The following is a 19226-nucleotide window of genomic DNA, read 5'->3' on the forward strand; positions in this document are numbered from 1 at the left end:
GTAAACTAACTTAGAATAACATTATGTGCCATTGAAGGCTAGATATATCTTAAGCTTTGACGTTTTGTTATTACATTTTTTCTTAATACGTAACAGCTATATATATATATATATATATATATATATATATATATATATATATATATATATATATATATATATGATTTACCTGTAGACAGTAAATAAAGCGTGTGTTAACAGATTCGGCTAATGTGAGCAGCAAGATAAAAATGACACGAGTAAAGAAAGAACTTACCAGTCTCCTGCGTGCAGAAAACACAGTGGATCACAAAAGGAAATTTGTACTCTGGATGCAAAAAAGGGGCCTTTTGGAACGTCAAAAAATTTGCAGATGTAATCGAAAGATGCAACTGATGAAAACAGCTAGACATGATGGATATCAATGGTAAGTATAACACACATATGTATGCATGTATTATTATTATTATTACTACTATTATTGTCATTATTATGTTTTTCCTTCTAAAATAATGAAATATATTTTACGTTATTATCATATCACTTTTTTATTTATTTTTGGTATTTTAACTATGTTATAGGCTGGCCGGAAGTGTCCACGTTTGATTGTTTGTTTATTTAACCTCGCACACCTATCCGTATAATTTTTTAAACGTATTTTAAAAAAGTCTTCGTCCATAACAACAGTGTTTCTGAATGTGTTTTCATCTACATACCTTTATAAGAATGCAAAAAAAAAAAATTTACTCGCGCATGAGTATTCCTCCAGTAGCGGTAATAACATGGAAAGGCATCGGCATCTTACGTTCGCGTGACGCTGGCACATGCCAGTGACATCGGCACCTTACGTACAGGTGACAGTGGCATCTATTTTTTTTTTTTCGTGACAGTGGCATGTGCCAGTGGCATCGATTTTTTTTTTTTTTGGTGACAGTGGCATGTGCCAGTGGCATCGATTTTTTTTTTTTGGTGACAGTGGCATGTGCCTCCGTTTTGCGCAAATGTCGATGACATTGCCATCCGTTTTATGACACTGGCGTATACCCCACTTCATTGTTGAACATCTGCCAGTAGACTAAGTGTAGCTAGCATAAGGATGTTTAAACTAGCTATATATTAAACTAGCGCACGTACCTAGTAGCATGTAAACGGACCAAACAAGTGACATGCTACAAACATAGCATCCCTTATTCGCACACAGTCCACTGTCTCTGTGTTCATGGACAATTGAACTACAAGTTCTTCCCTGTTAGGGGTATACAACGCTCCTCAAAACCACAACTTTCAAGACGTCGACATACCACAATGCTGCCGTGCTGCAACATAAGAGTCACTCACTCACACACACACACACACACACACACACACACACACATATATATATATATATATATATATATATTTGAGTGAAAATCTAATATGACAGTGTATTAAATGAAACATTACTTTTTTAAATTTTCGAATTTTAAATTGAGGTAGCAACCCTGCTAGGCCTAATCAGAAAATTGAACACTGGCATCATCTAGGGGCCTAAGGTCTTTCTCAAAGAAGAAAACAATATGGCGACATTGCACGGTAGGTGTGTTGTACTATTACATATTAAATGGGTACAAATAGTGGTGTAGCTCCCATTATTATTTATATTATTTTATACAGGTAGTGTTAAATTCCGTGTAGTATCATGTTCACTGGTTATCAGTAATATAAATACTATATATATTACTATAAAGTTTAGTGTGCCTGCGTTCTGGTGCTGCAAGTCTCTGACATGTTAACATTAATACCTGAATGCTATCCTGTATTTATTTTGCTTTTTAGGACACACATTTAAAACAATTGATGGGCTGTTTCATGACATCCAGGCTCACAGAACTTGTCCTTTCTGTAGAAAGAGTGATGAGTGCACCCAGGACCACATCTCTAAAAAACATCTTAAGTATTCTGTGTTTTTTAAAGATGCTAGCAATAGTAAGCTGTCTGTTTCTAATCTGAATTTCTGTGTTAATAATGGTATATTTATTTTGGTAAATGCTGAGGAAATACTAATGATCTAAATGTTCCTTTGTGATCAGTGTGATTGTCTTATTATTGAGATTGAGTAAAGAGAAGCAGAGAAATAACATAAAAATTTTCTGTTTATGATCTGTTGTTTTTGTAGACTTTTGATGACTTGTACAGCTAAACTAACTGTTCAGTAGTAATTACATAATGTTGAATTCTTTTTTCTGTCAGATCTTTTCACAGTGCCATGTTTTTGTGGACAAGTTAAAGACTTAAAAAGAAGTCATTGGCACTGTTTTAAATGTGGACAAATTTTGCAAAGACTACCCTCTTTCAAAATCCATTTGCAAAAACATGGTAAGATCTACCTGTCAGTGGTATAAATTTGTCATATGCTGTGGTGTACCTTTGTGTATCTTACAAGTCTATAAACTGCTTTCATAGGATGCATTCTGAATGAAGATTCTCAGGAACAGTTCACTGAAAGTATGTGTACAGTTTGTCTTACAGTTTTTTAATGGGTAGTTATTGTAGCTTTCTTTTTCATCTGGCATTCTTCATTCTTCTTCATCAATCCTACATTCATGCATGCATGGCTGTATCCACAGTTCACCTTTATTTTCCATATTCAATAGGTTGTCAGAACTCTTCCTGCATTTCTTTCTGTAGTAAATTTAATTGCTCTGTGGCCGAATAGATTTTTTTTTACTTTTACAGAAAAGCCAGAGAGAAGTGAAGAGAGAGAAAACTGTCCACAGAAGCAATCTGGTGAGGACAATTTTAAATGTACCTTCTGTCAATCATCATTTGCAACAGCTGGAAGCCTCAGAAGGCATCAAAAAGAGAGACATGAAAAACAGACAGACCCAATATACTGTGTAGATGTAGAGAAGGGCATTTTCATAACAGCCAAAAGTAGCAGAGGCCAGAGGACACCAATACATGTCCAAAAAAGTACCACATCGCAGGTTATTGGGTGTGAAGTGGAAGAGTGCAGGGAGTACATGACTCTGGCAAAAGCAAGTGGAATGCCAGGTCTCGAGTGTGAACATTTGAGAAGAGTCCCACATGCACATCCATATGTGGCCCCACAAACCATGAAACATGGATCTATTGACTTAATGCATGAAAAAGGCTTAATTTCCAGTTCTAGGAAAGAGGAGTGTGTCCTCATCAACCAGACAGCACACACAGAGGGAAGCTGCACAGTTTTCCCCATTTTCTATGAAGAGCATGGTTACTCAGGCAGGTACACATATTTCTCTGTATATACAGGCAAAAATGGACGTTGGTGTGTTTATGGAAGGACTAGAGTGACTTTTGACAAACTATCTGGCTGCTGGTATTGCCTTTGTAAAGGCACCAAGAAACAGTACCGATGTATTCACATCTATTTGAGTATGTGGTGGCTTTATCAAGAGAGAGAGGATTTGTTGGTTGAATGTACCCAATCAGCCAGTGAGGGAGACAGTTTTGAAGAGGAGGAGGAGGATGCAGACATTTGTTTGGAGAGAAAAGATGGCCTCACAAAAAAACAGATAGTAGACATGACCACATATCTCTGGCAGATGAAAAGAATACCTGAGAATTTGCCACAGGAATTAAAGATTTGGGTCAGTCCTCTGCCAGCGTGGTTTGAGCCTACAGAAACAACATGTCCATACTGCCCTGGGCCAACGCCACCTGGCCTCACAGAAATGGTGATTGTTACCAAAAATGCAATCATCTATGACCTAGAGTCTATTCAGAAAGGTTTGTGCACAATCCAAAAGAGTACTTGTAAATGTGTTTGTCTCTTTTTTTTCCAAGATATAAATGTAAAGGCCACTCTCTAATTACTTTTTCATGTAAAGGTGTCACTGTGTGTGTGAAAAAGTGCCTGATCTGCAGGACTCCTGTAAGATTTCAGGACTTCACAACGGGATTTCATAATTTCAACAACAGAATTCTTTTGACTATCCGTTTCTGTTCAATGATGACATCAGCCCTCAAGGTAAAAAAAAATTTGTGTCCTTTTGCATTTTCAATTTTTGCCAAATATCAGTTTTAATCAAAGTTTCCTATATAATAGTCAAACACAGCTATCGGACGTTTTTTGTCTATGATGGAGGACCTCCTAAACGTGAAGATACATCACAACACGCTGAGAAAAGCCTTCTTCCATTTTTGGGCAATGACTAGTTATCACTATGACTTCTCTTGTGTACGCTGTGGCCATGAACCACCTGTTTTAATTGCTGATGCCAATTGGAAAGTGGCCTTTGACTTGCCTGGTAAGCCATTTTTACATTACTTTGTAAGGGAAAAGGGGATATATTTTTTTGTTGTTTTTTGCTAAACATATTTGAACAAGATGAATAATATTTCTATTCAAATAATTTGAACATCTCTGCTGGAAACTTTGTTTCCAGCATCTACAGTTTCTGAACAGTTTACCTGACATCTAAAGACCGTTTCTGCATCTGTAGTTTTGTGTGACGTTTGTGTCTGGGGACTAAAACTTTGCTGTGGGAGTTGCACTGCCTCCCCTTGACAATCTGTGCCCATGTATCCCCCAGATATATTATAAAAGATGGTGGTGATGATTTTGATCATTTTTGGGATGTCCAATATAATATTAATTAATTGCATTTTAGTTTGTTATTTCATGCCCTGCTATATTATTTTTACATGCATGTGTTGTCATCTTTTCAGTCATTTCACAATATTTTTTCTCTCCAAGTGAATCTCCTGAAGAGACCATGCACTGACAATATTCAACAAAGTGACCTTACAGTAAATGTTGATGAGAGATGGTCATCACTGGAAAAGGAACTCATTGCTACAGGTTTTTGTTATGGTAAGTTTGTTACATAAAACTGTTTTTTTTTTTACTGTATCCCCTAGCTGGCTTATTCATTCACAGGAACACACACACATTCACTCACACACTCATACCTACGGACACTTTTGAGTCACCAATCTACATACCAACATGTGTTTTTGGAGCGTGGGAGGAAACCAGAGCACCCGGAGGAAACCCACGCAGACACAGGGAGAACACACCACACTCCTCACAGACAGTCACCCGGAGGAAACCCATGCAGACACAGGGAGAACACGCAACACTCCTCACAGACAGTCATCCGGAGCGGGACTCGAACCCACAACCTCCAGGACCCCTTGAGCTGTGTGACTGCGACACTATTTGCTGTGTCACCACGCTGCTCTAGTTGGCTATACACTATAATATCAGAATTACAAGAAATTCTAAAGAAAAAACTAAAACATTGTAATATTTAATTAAATACCATTCTGTTCCAACCTCAGACACAAGAGCGAGAAATCCTTTCTCCAGTGATCTCTCCTATTCTGCGTTTGCCCAATGGATTGGAGTGGCATGACGTGCTGGGCCAGTCTTGCCCAAAACTGAGGTCCTGAAAGGATTTGCAGAGCGCACAAATGATGTTTCACTTTCTACTACATCTCATGCTGTAGAAGACACTGTGCTTAAACTACTTGAATCAAAAAAGGTATTTTCTTTACATGCATTTGGGATTGCTTTAATTGTCAAGGATCATGGTGAATGTTGTAAATTTATTTTTATAGCCTTCGAAAAGTGAGCTGGTTGCAGGGTGTGCAGTTCTTGGAGTATCTGCAGAGGGCTCTGCTTCTGACATTATTAATCGTTTGGAGGAACTACACTTATACAAAGAAGTCTATCCAAAAATGTTTTTAAAACTCCAAAAGGCAGGAGGTAAAATTTGAAATTTGAAATCAGAAAGCATGTAAAATATTAAAACTAGGGAAAAGCTTTCCATTCATATTGTTTTGCTTGTTTCTTTTTTAAGGTGGTGTCCTCCATGTTGGCTGTCCTCATTCCATTGTTTATTGTTGTTCTCCACTATGGTGGCAAGAGTCAGCGAGAGATCATGTTGATGCCCTTTTAAGCTTCAAGACCCCTCCTACTGTTTACATATCTGACATAGCAGGAAGAGTGGCACGACATGCCAACAACAGAACTCGGCAAACATATTTTAAGCCATATGATGGGCGCCTCTGTGAAGCTACTGATGAAAATGTGGCCAAGGCTTTAGCCAAAACACTTAAGGTTAATTTGCCCTGGATTAAAGTTCTAAAAGAAGGTGGACCAGTCAAGAGAAAGAACAATATAACTGGAGAAAAATTTAACAAACCTCATCCGATTACAGGAACTTCAGATAGATGTTCTTTGTATGACCGTTTCCACCAGCAAAACCAAAAACAGCCAAAGGAGAAGCTCAGAAGCCTTGATCTAGTACCAGAGCTGTCTGGCTACATTAACACATCCATGGCAGAACAGCTCAACAGAGAGCTAGCAAATTGTCGCTACTTTCTTTGTCAGATGAAGGACACTCATTTCATGTTTGCTCTACGGTTGGTGTTCCATATGCACAACAATAAAGTAAACATGGAATTTATGGACAAAATACAGAGGCACACACATGAGAAAGCTCAAGTTGGATTGGATGGCAGACTGTCACTCTTTGGTGCATGTTCGTTAGATGTTCTGTAATTAATTTTTCTTGTGTTGCATTGTTTTGTTGTGCTAACTGAAAAATGTTTTTGCAGATAAAAGCACTAAACACCAACATTCAGAAAGCGTTGAGGAAAGTGTGAATAAGAAACCAAGATGTGACTGGGAGACTGCTGGCCAGTGTTTTTCAATCTCTCTCTTCCCCATCTTGAAGGAAAATGAAGTATGCTTTTTAAATTTCCATAAATTAGTCTGTAGTATGATTTGTTTACTACATTTTCATGAACAAAACTGAATATTAAATACAGCTATGAAACTAGTATTCATTACAAATTAATTGAAACAATTGTAATAATTTTACAGGAAAAGCTGTTGGAGCTGTACTCTGTTGTGAAGAACACAACAGCCATCATTTTGCGTGTTGGGATGAATATAATCTCAATCAAGGACCTGCAAACACTGTGCCCAGCAGAGAACCTTGCAGCTGATTCAGAGGGTGCACTACTCCCTCAGCCATGGCTGACTGATGATGTATGTGTGTGTGTGTGTGTGTATGTGTGTGTGTGTGTGTGTGTTCTGGTTTGAAGACTGTTAATTAATTATTGTTTTTATCTATGTTTAGGCAGTTAACACAAGAATTGCACAGCTTGTGTCTAATACACAGAATGTGAGTGTTAATTGTATTTTTTGGAATATTGGAAGCATAATCTGTATTTAGTATTTCTCCCCAAAGTTTGTCACCATCTGATCAGCTATTTCCACCTGAAGGTTGTCATGCTTCCGACATTCATTTTTATTTGCTGGTGGAGGGACTGGATCACTGAGAAAAAAATCTCCTCTCGCAATTTATCCTACCTGAAGGTAAACTGCTGCTCGTTGATTCTTGTTGTTGTTTTTCTTCGTATTATTATTATTATTATTATTATTATTATTATTATTATTATGCTGCTCATTGATTTTGTTTTTATTTAACTTGACTGTTATATCATACCTGATCAGTGTAATCTGTTCTTTGTTGCTTACAGGACATTAAGCCCAGTGACACTGTTATTTTTCCTCGTTGTGTTCAAAATGATGACAACCCCGAAACTGGCAATCACTACATTTTGTGGGTCAGTTTAAATTTTACAGTACACATATCTGGTAAATAGTCTAATGATAAAAATTGCAAATACAGTCTTATGCAAAGTTGGGAAACCCCTGTAAAGCATTCAAATAAAGCATTTTCCCAATAATTTAGTGTATGTTTTCTTGATATAAAATGTCATCACTGCATGTGATGCTCTGATGGGACTACATCACACTGCATGTCAGGTACTTAAATAGCAGACCTTTCAACCAAGACAATGTATGACTTTCACTGATTATTAGCCATATATTTCTCTCAGGTGTTTTCTGGACGAGTTCACGAGCTGCGGGTCTATGACTCCATGGGGCTTTATAGAGACATTCCAAATCAGCAGATGGATATGTTGTGGTGCGTATATATCTTTGAGACTGTTACACGGCTACAATCAGTAACATGAAGGGTTCAAAAACCTATCTGCATGTGAGTCATTCACTTTTTCTGCTCCAGTCATGCATTTAGTCAAACATGGAACCTGGCTGACTGGACAGTCTGTTATCCATCCCAGTGGCTACAGAGCTCCAGGGATACCAACAACTGTGGAGTTTTCGTTTGCACTGTAAGTTCTTAAGAAAATATTCTACGAGTGTTTATAATTTTTATATTATTGTAAAATTGGGCCATAAGCAGTCAAACACCAATTTAAACTGCATATATCTGGTATTGCTTAGCACACATGACATGGATAGAATGCATGATTTACAGATGGCAGAGATGGAGTTGAAGAGTTGCAGCTTGGCCACAGAGGTCGTAGGGAGGTCTCAAATGGAGCATATGCGAAAATATCACGCAGCAGCACTAGCTGAAGGTGTCCAGATAGAGGTTAGTTGTCCAATGTGTACTTCACTCGTTTCATACTAGCAGTCATTCATATTACTGAAACAATTAATTTTTTTCTTTGCAGGATTCCATGAGGTTTCCTAGTAAAACACAGTGCATGGCTGGTGCCTTGCAAGTATGTTGTTATCAGAGTGTTGGGGAAAAGGGGTATGTCTTTCTTTATTTTTCTAAACTGATATTTTTCTGTTATTGAAGGCATACCATACTAGTTACACGGCTGTGTGTATCATTTCACTTAAATAGGACACTATACTCGAAGGTGGTACAGGTGCTTTGGGTTCAGTGTGACCTATGTTTGGGATGGCTGCACATGGACTGCGCTGGTGTGTCTGAGGCAGAGGTCAAAAAAGGGAAATTCAGATGTGGCTGTGACATACCACAGCCCTATACATTTGACAGGTGAGGTTATAAGTGATGTAGAACTTTACAATATAAATGTTGTATGAAGATTCTATCACAACACAACCTTATTAGTAGTACATACATTACACCATTGGAAAGAGGTCAGTTCCAGCTTTCCTATGACACCTTAAGCTTGAAAAAGACAGGTTTTTCTACTCTAAAGAATTATTTTACTAAAAAAAAAACAATTTCATCATTTATTCCAAGCAGTTAGAATGTACTAATCGTTCAAATTTGGCCATGGAAGTTCAGATGGAAATTCAAAGAAGTACACAGACACATTGATGTGCCACATGTACCTGTTTTCTTTGCAGTAAAATCAAAGCACTGAAGCAGGGAGTTGATGGTCTGATCTCAGATACAGAAATAAAGGTGAATAAAGGTTTTCTTTTAAAGTCAAAAAACATATTTTTGATTCCAGTGTGAGTGTGTATTATATCTGTTATTGTTTCTTCATCCATAGGCTCTGCATGATGCTCTGCAGACAGAGGAAAAAAAGTCAAGTCGTTTCTACCTCTGGAAGCATCCAGAAGTGTCACTGAAGTTAAAGCAGTGTTTGAAACCTAAGCAATGCAGTTTTAGTGATGACAATGTGAGTATGAAGCACATTGAACTTCATACGCCATTTTAGTATCATATCGAGATAAAGAATGGATTATCTGCAGCTCATGTTATCTCTCATATATAGCTTGTCAAACTGGCAGACAAGATAAGAGCAGCAGTCAAACCTGAGAACAGCCTTGAAAGTTTGGATTACATCTTTGATGTGATGCTCCCTGAAGTATGTTTTCTTATTCCATATACTACTACTTCCAGTTATATGTTGCCTTTTCATGCTCTTCCTCTTTTAGCTTAAACTGTCTGTCTCAAGCATAATTTTCCAATTATATTTTCACAAAATGTCCAAAATAAGAGTCCTTCAGTATTCACAGACACCAAAGCTGTCTCCTGTTGTTCAGCTTTCACATCCATATAGAACTACAGAAAAAGCCATAGTATGGACAATTCTAATCTTTGATTGTACAGATGAATTATTACATTTAAAAGCATTTAATGACTGTTGGGTTTTTTGTTGTTATTATTAGTAAATACAAAGTCATTTACACAATTATTATTTATTTCATTCCAGTCTTTGAAGTTGCCACCCTTACATGTAATTTAAGGACCTAACATCAGAATTACTATCATTATCTCCAAACTTAGAACACTTTAACTGTTTATTTAAACTAAGGCGACATCATTCAATGCTGATAAAATCTTGACTTTGTGTCACCCATGCCTAATCTTACAGTGGCGTCCAAGGGGCACTACACATTACAAATTGCTTAATGAAATACAGAATAACATATTCAGCTCAATATGTTAACCCATGCATGCCTGGACAGTATTTTATCACTTCTGGAAAAATGTTACATTGATTTAAAGCCTGGATTACTGTACCTTCTTGTTTTATCAGTAGATGGATATTACTATGAGGTAACTCTTACTTTTCTTGTCTTTATCAAGGTGACTCTTGCCACCTTCATGAAACATTTGAACATTTGCCGATATGCTGGAGAAGTGTTGATGGCTTCTGGTCAAGTTCTGTTACTTTAAAATATTCATTCATCCATTATCTGTAAGCGCTTATCCAGTTCAGGGTCGCAGCGGGTCTGGAGCCTACCTGGATTCGTTGGGCACAAGGTGGGAATACACCCTGGAGGAGGCGCCTTTCCTTCACAGGGCGGAGCACACACACACACACACACACACACACACATTGACTCACATTTTTTACTTTTTTTTTTTTATTTTTACAGAACTGCAATGGTTCAATAAACACATGGACTTTATTGTAAAGGAGAAAAAGGGAACTGGACTAACAAGTTTACTTTAATATATAATATTTATTACATACTGGTGTTGGTAAAATTGTACATTGTACAATTGTAAAATTGTAGTCTGCAGCATATTACTGACACATCTGCCCTCCTAAAATGAAAACTCAAGATAAAGCCAACTTAATACCAAGCTGTATTGTTATATAGAAAATATCACATTTAATTTTGTAAGGATCATTTCTATATGGGGTTTTATGCCACTCCCGATTCCAGTTCTTAATGGTACAATGTTATACAAATATTTAAATAGCTTCAGACAAATTCCATGTATTGATAATTTAAAGGAAATGTGAAAAGCACCACCACCACAACTATATATATATATATATATATATATATATATATATATATATATATATATATATATATATATATATATATATATATATACACACAAATTTTGCATAAGACTGACAAAAATATTTAGGGGAAATCTGGATTATATGTCAGTAGAATTGGGTGTCAGCACATATGAGCCTTCATCAGAAAGTCATACATTGTCTTGGTTGAAGCGTCAGCTTTCAAGAATCTGACATGCAGTGGTGTACAATGCTATTAGAGCTTCACGTGCAATAAAGACATTTTAATTAATCTAGTAGTCCAGTACTAATGTTGCAGCACGGCAGCATTGTGGTATGTCGACGTCTTGAAAGTTGTGGTTTTGAGGAGCGTCGTATACCCCTAACAGGGAAGAACTTGTAGTTCAATTGTCCATGAACACAGAGACAGTGGACTGTGTGCGAATAAGGGATGCTATGTTTGTAGCATGTCACTTGTTTGGTCCGTTTACATGCTACTAGGTACGTGCGCTAGTTTAATATATAGCTAGTTTAAACATCCTTATGCTAGCTACACTTAGTCTACTGGCAGATGTTCAACAATGAAGTGGGGTATACGCCAGTGTCATAAAACGGATGGCAATGTCATCGACATTTGCGCAAAACGGAGGCACATGCCACTGTCACCAAAAAAATAAAATCGATGCCACTGGCACATGCCACTGTCACCAAAAAAAAAAAAATCGATGCCACTGGCACATGCCACTGTCACCAAAAAAAAAAAAATAAATAAAATCGATGCCACTGGCACATGCCACTGTCACGAAAAAAAAAATAGATGCCACTGGCACATGCCACTGTCACGAAAAAAAATAAAAAATAGATGCCACTGGCACATGCCACTGTCACGAAAAAAAAAAAAAAATAGATGCCACTGGCACATGCCACTGTCACGAAAAAAAAAAAAAAATAGATGCCACTGGCACATGCCACTGTCACGAAAAAAAATAAAAAATATATGCCACTGGCACATGCCACTGTCACGAAAAAAAAAAAAAAATAGATGCCACTGTCACCTGTACGTAAGGTGCCGATGTCACTGGCATGTGCCAGCGTCACGCGAACGTAAGATGCCGATGCCTTTCCATGTTATTACCGCCTCTCTATTCCAGCTCAGTAGGTGGCTACATCATATAACTCGATGTGGACTCCAGAAGACAGTGAGCCTCCAGCAGGGATTTTTAATAGTTACCGCCTCTACGCACACGTTAATCTTTGACGTGCAGGAAAGCATACATTCATATTGATATTTAATACTCATTCAAAACCTTTGAAAAAAATCTCAGTTTTACATGCGAAAGAGCGCTATCACTTGCTGCTATGTGATTGTTTATGTTGCCGTAGCGACGCCATCGTCTCTGAAAGCGCTAGGCAGTCCTAAAAAAAAAGATGACATTTTCAGGCCTTTTTAATCCATTTCAATTATGGGATTATGTTTTTTTTCTCCAATTATGATTTATCTAAATGATCATTAAGTCACATATCATTAGAATCATCCAGTTACTTAAAACATTTCTATTTGAAATGTCACCCTAGTTAATAGAACGCAGTTCAGTTAAGTTCATTAGTGATATAATTATTATCACCCCAAATCTCTCCAAATTGTTAAGCACACAGAAACGTAGTCTTCAAAAAATATTCCAATAGATTGTGCTGACAGATCTTTAGTTTGTGAATTTTAAACTCTTGCCTATTTGCAGTAATCTAGGATTTTTTCCTTGTAGACAAGAATGCATCCTTCTAACTGCAACTGCTTTATATATGATGTAAATGTATTAATATTAACATCATACATCTTTTCCAATAGGATGTGTAAAAGACATTATTCCCAAGGCAAAACAGTGTCCGTTCGCAAAGGAACCATTTTCTATAGATCACATAGAAGTCTGCAAAATCATCAGTTCATTTACAGGTATGTGCAAATTATGCGAAGATAGATACTTTTTTAGTATCCTTCTGACAAGCATAGCTTGGCTCAAAATATTTAAGCTAAGTTAGGCCAATACACAACTGACTAACATACAACATGTTTACATTTGAGCTTGATGGTTTAGCTGTACTAACCACTAGACCAACATGGGTTATGTTTCTGTCTAGGACTGCTGGAAATCCAGCCAGTCAACCACCATGACTATATTACACCAGCAAGAATCTAGTTGATGACCATCAAAGACCAGCTTAGACCATGTCAAACCAGTTACCAGCAAAAGTTGGTCTTAGTTGTATTTGTCAGCAGAGATTGTTAACAAATGAAAAATTACTGGTTTTCTTTCAATTTGCAGGTACTCTCAAGGTCTTCGAATGAGGCAGATTGACCTCATGGATGATGGCGTGGCTGCCAGCAGCAGAACTCTCTCAAAAATAGCATCAGACATGAGAAAAGTATGTCAGTATTCTATCTGGTGTAAATTGCATACACTAAAAACCTTACATATTAGGGAAATATCAGTGCTTGCACTGACAGCTTTACAATCTGAAAACAAATATCAGTTGCTCTTTGAAAGCTACAGAATTTGATTGTGATCAAAAAAGCATTTTCACTGGCTGCCTAATGGGCAACAAGTACTCCTTTATCAGCTTAGGTTACAAAAAGGCAGAAGTTACCTTAATAAGACTGGTTAAGTCATAAAGGGTTTTGTGGTAAAACACAGATAACAGTGACTAACAGTAACTAAAAGATGTATATCTGTAGAAGGACAATTTTATCATTGATATCAATTCATTCACAAAAATGGAATTGTTTGCACATAAAAATATTGCACCACTGTTTATTTGGGTCGGTTTAATTGTTGTCTTGCTTAAAGGACATTTCAATGTTCTTTAAGATCTGTAGGCGTGCTATCAGCAAGGTCCTCAAGCAAGGTGCAATGCGAGTTGGTGGGCGGTATTCATTTGTGTTGCTTGACGAAAGCAAGTTTTCACATAAAAGAAAAGTAAGTGTCAGACAAAATTAAGAAGATTGTTATATATACTTATTTAAAATACAATTCACTAACTCACTAACCCACTCATAAACTCACTCAAAAAATTCACTCATGAAAACACACATTCATTAACCAAATTACTAACTCAGTCATGAACTCACTCACAAACTCCCTCAATTATTCATTAACACTCTAAATCACTTAACTCACTAATTAACACATAAATAACTAAATAACTCACTCTTTCACTCATTAGTTAGCCACTTAAATACTAAATCCCTTAACTAACTCACACACTAATTCACCCATTCATAAGTTCACTTATTTAATTCACTTAGCTATCTCACCAGCTATTGCACCAACTCACTCATTCACTCATTGTCTTACCCTTATCAAGTTCACGGTGCTTGCATTTGACTTTATTTGACATTGTTTAATTTTATTTAATAACTATGTTAAATAGGGTCCTCCACTAATTTTCAAAGTTAAGGTTTGGGATGAAATATTTAGTGAAGGCTTCACAGTTACTTGAATATATATTATTCTTCTTTAGGATTACTGTAGGTGTAATTGTCTTTTGTCATCATTTCAAAGTGTTCTGTGTAATTTTATAATGCATGTCATACCTGAACAATGACCAGACTCTTGCAATTTTTATTATGTTTCATAGTACAATCAAGGCAGGACTGGTTCTGCATGGCGGATATAAAAAATGGGTGTTTGGTATCCTAGAAGTTCACCGGACCACCAGAAGACCAATACTAAGGTCTTCTATACTAAATAATAAGATTGTTATAAACCGCTCTCGGCACAGCCTTATCCCCATCATTCTCCGTTATGTTCAAAGAGGCACAAGCATTGTGACAGATGAATGGAAAGCCTACAAGAGAGCTCTAACAGAAGAAGGCTACAATCATCACACAGTATGCCATAAAAGGCACTTTGTTGATCCACATACAAGAGCAAACACACAGCATTTAGAGAGAGCCTGGCAGGGTTTTAAGGTTGATATTTGGCAGCACCAAGGAAATCGTTCCACAAAGCTCTTAAAAGAACACCTAAGAGTTATAGAATGGGAGTACTGGTTGGCTAAAAATCACAAGATAATGTTCTTGGGCGCCTCATTCATGATATCAGGAAATACAATGCACATGAGTATGCCTAAATATGTATTAAAACTAAGCTATTTCGACATTTGAATGTAAAATATGATGTACTGTTTATGTGATCAGCTGGGAGAGCTTCCTGATTGCAGGTTAATTAGGCACCACTTCAGTTTTCTGGTCATATAATGAAATTAAAGGTAAAGTTTTAATTTGCAATAATGTGTCTTCTTTTATACTTATTTGGAAATTAAATGTTTCACCTCAAATTACAAAAATGTTTATAGTATCTTATAATTTATTTATAAATAGCAATAAATTTAAACTCTCAATCACTTTACTTGAAGCACACAATGATGACATTTTAAGCATTTATAATGTGTTTGTTATCATTAATATGTGTCATAGGTGCTTTATAATTATCACAGGTCAATGTCCAATTAAAAGGCTCTATAATGAATAGTGACACGTGTTACTACATGTTTATAAGTTAGTAAATAAATAATTATAGTTAATTACAAGAGCCTTATGAGGCATTATTGGAGTTTATATGTATGCTTACACTTCATTATAACTAAGTTACAAAGAGTTATAATTTCCTTTATAATGGCTTATAAATATGTGCTCTATTATACATTGTAAGCATCAGTAATGTGTTTATAACTGGTAAGATGTATTATAGGTGCTTTATAATTGTGCTTATATAATTATAATAATAATCCATTTAAAAGGCATTATAATGAATAGCGACACTTTTGTTACTACATATTTGTAAGTTACATGATAATTAATTATAGTTCATTATAAGAGCCTTATGAGGCATTATTAGAGTTTATAAGTATGTTTATGATGCATTATAAACAAATTATAAACGGTTATAACTGTAGTTATAAAGGCTTATAAATATGGGCTTCATAGAAAGTGTTACCAAACAATGTCCACTGCTGTACAAAGGGATACAAAGTGCATATGTCCCATGGTCCTTTATGGATCTAAAATGGCTAATTGATCAGCTGCCTAATATCAATACTGGGGACAAAGGTGGATAACTGCCTTTGAAGAGAGAACCACAGGACACAAATTAGCTGTAGGAGATGTTAAAGCCATACAGACAGTTGGAAAAATAAGGATGGGAAACATTTTTTCCATGGCTCACTTGCAATCAATGTCTATGTCCCAGAGATGGGATGAGGGCCCATTAGATCAGTATAGAAACAGGCTCTGGGCTGCAATCAGAAAAGAATTCCCAACAAAAATGGATCCATGTCAGTTAGAGACCACTGAGTTAAAGGCAGGAGAATGTGTAAATGAGTTCATTAATAAATTTCAAAGGAAGTGGATGGAGGAAACGGGTTCAGCTTGGGACCAAACTGAAACTAACAGTAGATTATTTCAAATGCTACTAAAGAATGGCCTTCCTCAAGAAGTGCAGAATGCTTTGGATGAGGTAGTTGGACTAGCAAACATGAAATGGGCTGTATATAAAGTCCACATTATACACCATGTAGAAAGATACAGGAAAATGAAAGAGCAGGAGAAGAAGAACATGGAAAAACTAACTTTACAGCTACAGAGAGTCCAATTGACAGAGTTGAAGAAAAAGAGAAAAAGAAAGAGGAAGTAATGGCAGTGCTAACTCAGTCATTAAATCAAACAGGTCCTGAACTGAAAGATCCAATAACACAGGCAGCAGTAGTGATACCATCAAACCAGCCAGTTCAAACACACCCAGTGGCCCATAACACTCAAAACACAGCACCTATGCACACGGGCCCAGCCCACACCTCTATGATGCCTCCAATTAATGTGTATGTTGGTGGAACAAGAGGAAGAGGAAGGGGCAGGGGCCGTGGGGCATTTAGGCCAATAAGTATGCCTCCTACAAATATTTTCCCACAAGACAGTGTGCAGCCGACAAGGCAGCCAGAAGCACAACAATATCAGAGATCTCCTGTATACTGCTGGACTTGTGGTAGGCCAAGCCACTACAGTCGTGATTGCCAGAATCAAGAATGGTATTGAAGGTGCCCAGGAGACCTAAGGGGGGAGTATCTAAATTTGGTTGCCTCAACAATGGGAAATGAAGAACCAGTAGTGCCAATTAGCATAAATGGTCAACAAAATCTGAAATTCTTAATTGATACAGGTGCCACACACTCAGTGATTGGCCCACAAGGTGCTCACCTCCCCCTGTCTAATGAAAAAATTAGGACTTTCTCTGGGAAAATGCAAACATTAAGATTTACTGAGCCCTTGGAATTGACCATTGACAATCAAAAAGTAACCATGCCTTTGCTTTATTCAGAAGCATGTCCAATGTCTACTAGGAAGAGATGTATTATGTAAACTCAATGCTGACATAAAATGTACACCGGATGGAGTACTGATAAGTTTCCCATCTCAAGTGTGGCAGATGCTTTTGAATACAGTAAATTAATGTGAACAAATAAGGCCTTCTGTATATTGGTTGAGATTAGAAGAACAAAACCTACTAAATAATTTTCTAATTTGTGAAAAATGGCTGAAAGCAATTAGACCTGACTTGAGGAGAGTTTCAGATGAATTACACTGTACAGTGCTGTATGACCAAGATAGCATGCATGAGGCCTACAACACAGCATGGGAAGAAAATTTGGAAGGAAAGCATAGTCTACTCACAACAGGTGATCTTAAAATAGGGCCACAAGGTGCAGCAGTAGAGGTAAGCTTAGAAGAGACAATGATACAGTGGTATAAAGTGACAAACGCTATTCCACGTTTCCTTAATGATAACAAAAGACAGTGAGCCAAAAGATTTAGGGCCAATGATGAAGGCTAGTAAAGAAATAAATTGGGTAAAAATTGAACATTTACAGATCGTTAGATGGCGCAGAGCAGTATCAGAGAGGGTGGTAGTGAACAGAAGTAGACCAATAACACAATATGTGCTGACCTCCGAGCAAGAAGAACTGCTGAAACAGATTCCAAACCAATTGTGGACTCAGCACCATACAGATGTAGGACTAGTAAAGTCAGCTGATGCAGTACAAATTAACTCCTTTGACTCTGCAGTATGCAGGGTAAAAAGCACAACTTTATAATCAGCTTTATAATACTGGAATGCCTGAATGCGTCTGTGAGCTCCGCATACTGTTAGAAACGGCAGATCCTATTTTTTCTAAAAATAGTGCTCTCATCGAGGTTCTGTGAAGCCTCTGGGAGTAATCCAGTGTGAAACACCTAAAAAACAGTAACAATTAGTAATAATTTTGGAAACTTAAGACAATTGTTTTCTACAATAAGCCACTTACTGAAACCCCAAATCCACATTGACCACACAGATTAACCTATTGGTTTACTCTCAGGTTTACAGACTCTAGAGCCAGTGACCATACTCTCTCACAGAGAAGCCTAGTATTTTGGAGTGAGTGACCTTTGCCTGCGTGGAGGAGAACTACCTTCAGCAGGCATGACCATGTCTATGTTTTCTTTATTATTATACAAACCTGTGTTCTTACTTATTTAAAGGATATTGAGTAATTCTGTGGGTGAAATTCCCACAGTGGTGTTTTTGGGGGGTTACTTTTTTTAGGGACTGTAACTGATCATTACATGATCACTCAGTTAACAGTAAAAAATAAACTGGAAATGAACTTCAAAAGACAATGAACTTCAAAAGACACATGCTGAAATCTTATGGACTGTCATTGGGTATCACCTGTGAACAAGTCTATTAATAGAAAAAGACTTTGTACATTGCAGAAGGATTGTTTACCATATTAAGTAGCTGTTGCAGTTCACTGTATGTGAACCCATAGAAGTATCACTCTGTGTAGTATAATGAGGAGAAAAGACAGTAAAAATGGTTAATGATAAACTGTTAACACATCCCCAAAGTTTTCCTTTCCTGTTCTGTCTGAATCTGAGTCAATTAAACAAATACAGAATCAAAAACAGCTTTGACATAGAGGGCTTTAAAAATTCCAGCAGCACTATTGTATCTGATCCACTTGTACTAGGTATAAAACGAATATACTATTTACACAAAATTAGCTTTCTGTTACTGGTTCTGTTACTGAGTTAATGAACACCGATGGAAGACTGGCTGCTAGAGGCTTCTGCTCACCTGTCTTGACACCAGTTATCTGCCCTCCATTCC

At 37.0% G+C, this 19226-nt stretch overlaps 1 protein-coding gene across 5 annotated transcripts; it reads left to right on the top strand.

Annotated features, from left to right (window-relative positions):
- The first annotated feature begins 1474 nt into the window (after positions 1-1474).
- Positions 1475-15284, top strand: LOC136666225 (uncharacterized). Of its 5 annotated transcripts, XM_066644308.1 has the most exons (28): positions 1475-1554; positions 1798-2337; positions 2425-2466; positions 2698-2748; positions 3128-3732; positions 3834-3973; positions 4052-4253; positions 4703-4819; positions 5290-5492; positions 5569-5716; positions 5811-6698; positions 6839-7006; positions 7098-7142; positions 7244-7336; positions 7501-7587; positions 7864-7952; positions 8052-8160; positions 8307-8423; positions 8506-8588; positions 8685-8840; positions 9158-9215; positions 9307-9435; positions 9532-9624; positions 10350-10526; positions 12869-12973; positions 13344-13443; positions 13887-13994; positions 14656-15284. In XM_066644308.1, exons 12-24 carry the CDS (start codon positions 6902-6904, stop codon positions 10437-10439), a joined length of 1254 nt encoding a protein of 417 aa, XP_066500405.1. In that variant the 5' UTR covers positions 1475-1554; positions 1798-2337; positions 2425-2466; positions 2698-2748; positions 3128-3732; positions 3834-3973; positions 4052-4253; positions 4703-4819; positions 5290-5492; positions 5569-5716; positions 5811-6698; positions 6839-6901; the 3' UTR covers positions 10440-10526; positions 12869-12973; positions 13344-13443; positions 13887-13994; positions 14656-15284. The 5 variants fall into 5 exon arrangements, with proteins under 5 accessions (XP_066500405.1, XP_066500406.1, XP_066500404.1 ...); XM_066644309.1 differs by having other exon boundaries at positions 2698-3732; positions 13866-13994; XM_066644307.1 differs by having other exon boundaries at positions 2698-3732.
- Positions 15285-19226: the final 3942 nt, after the last annotated feature.

The sequence above is a fragment of the Hoplias malabaricus genome, chromosome 14 (genome assembly GCF_029633855.1).
Source record: "Hoplias malabaricus isolate fHopMal1 chromosome 14, fHopMal1.hap1, whole genome shotgun sequence".
Classification (NCBI taxonomy): domain Eukaryota; kingdom Metazoa; phylum Chordata; class Actinopteri; order Characiformes; family Erythrinidae; genus Hoplias; species Hoplias malabaricus.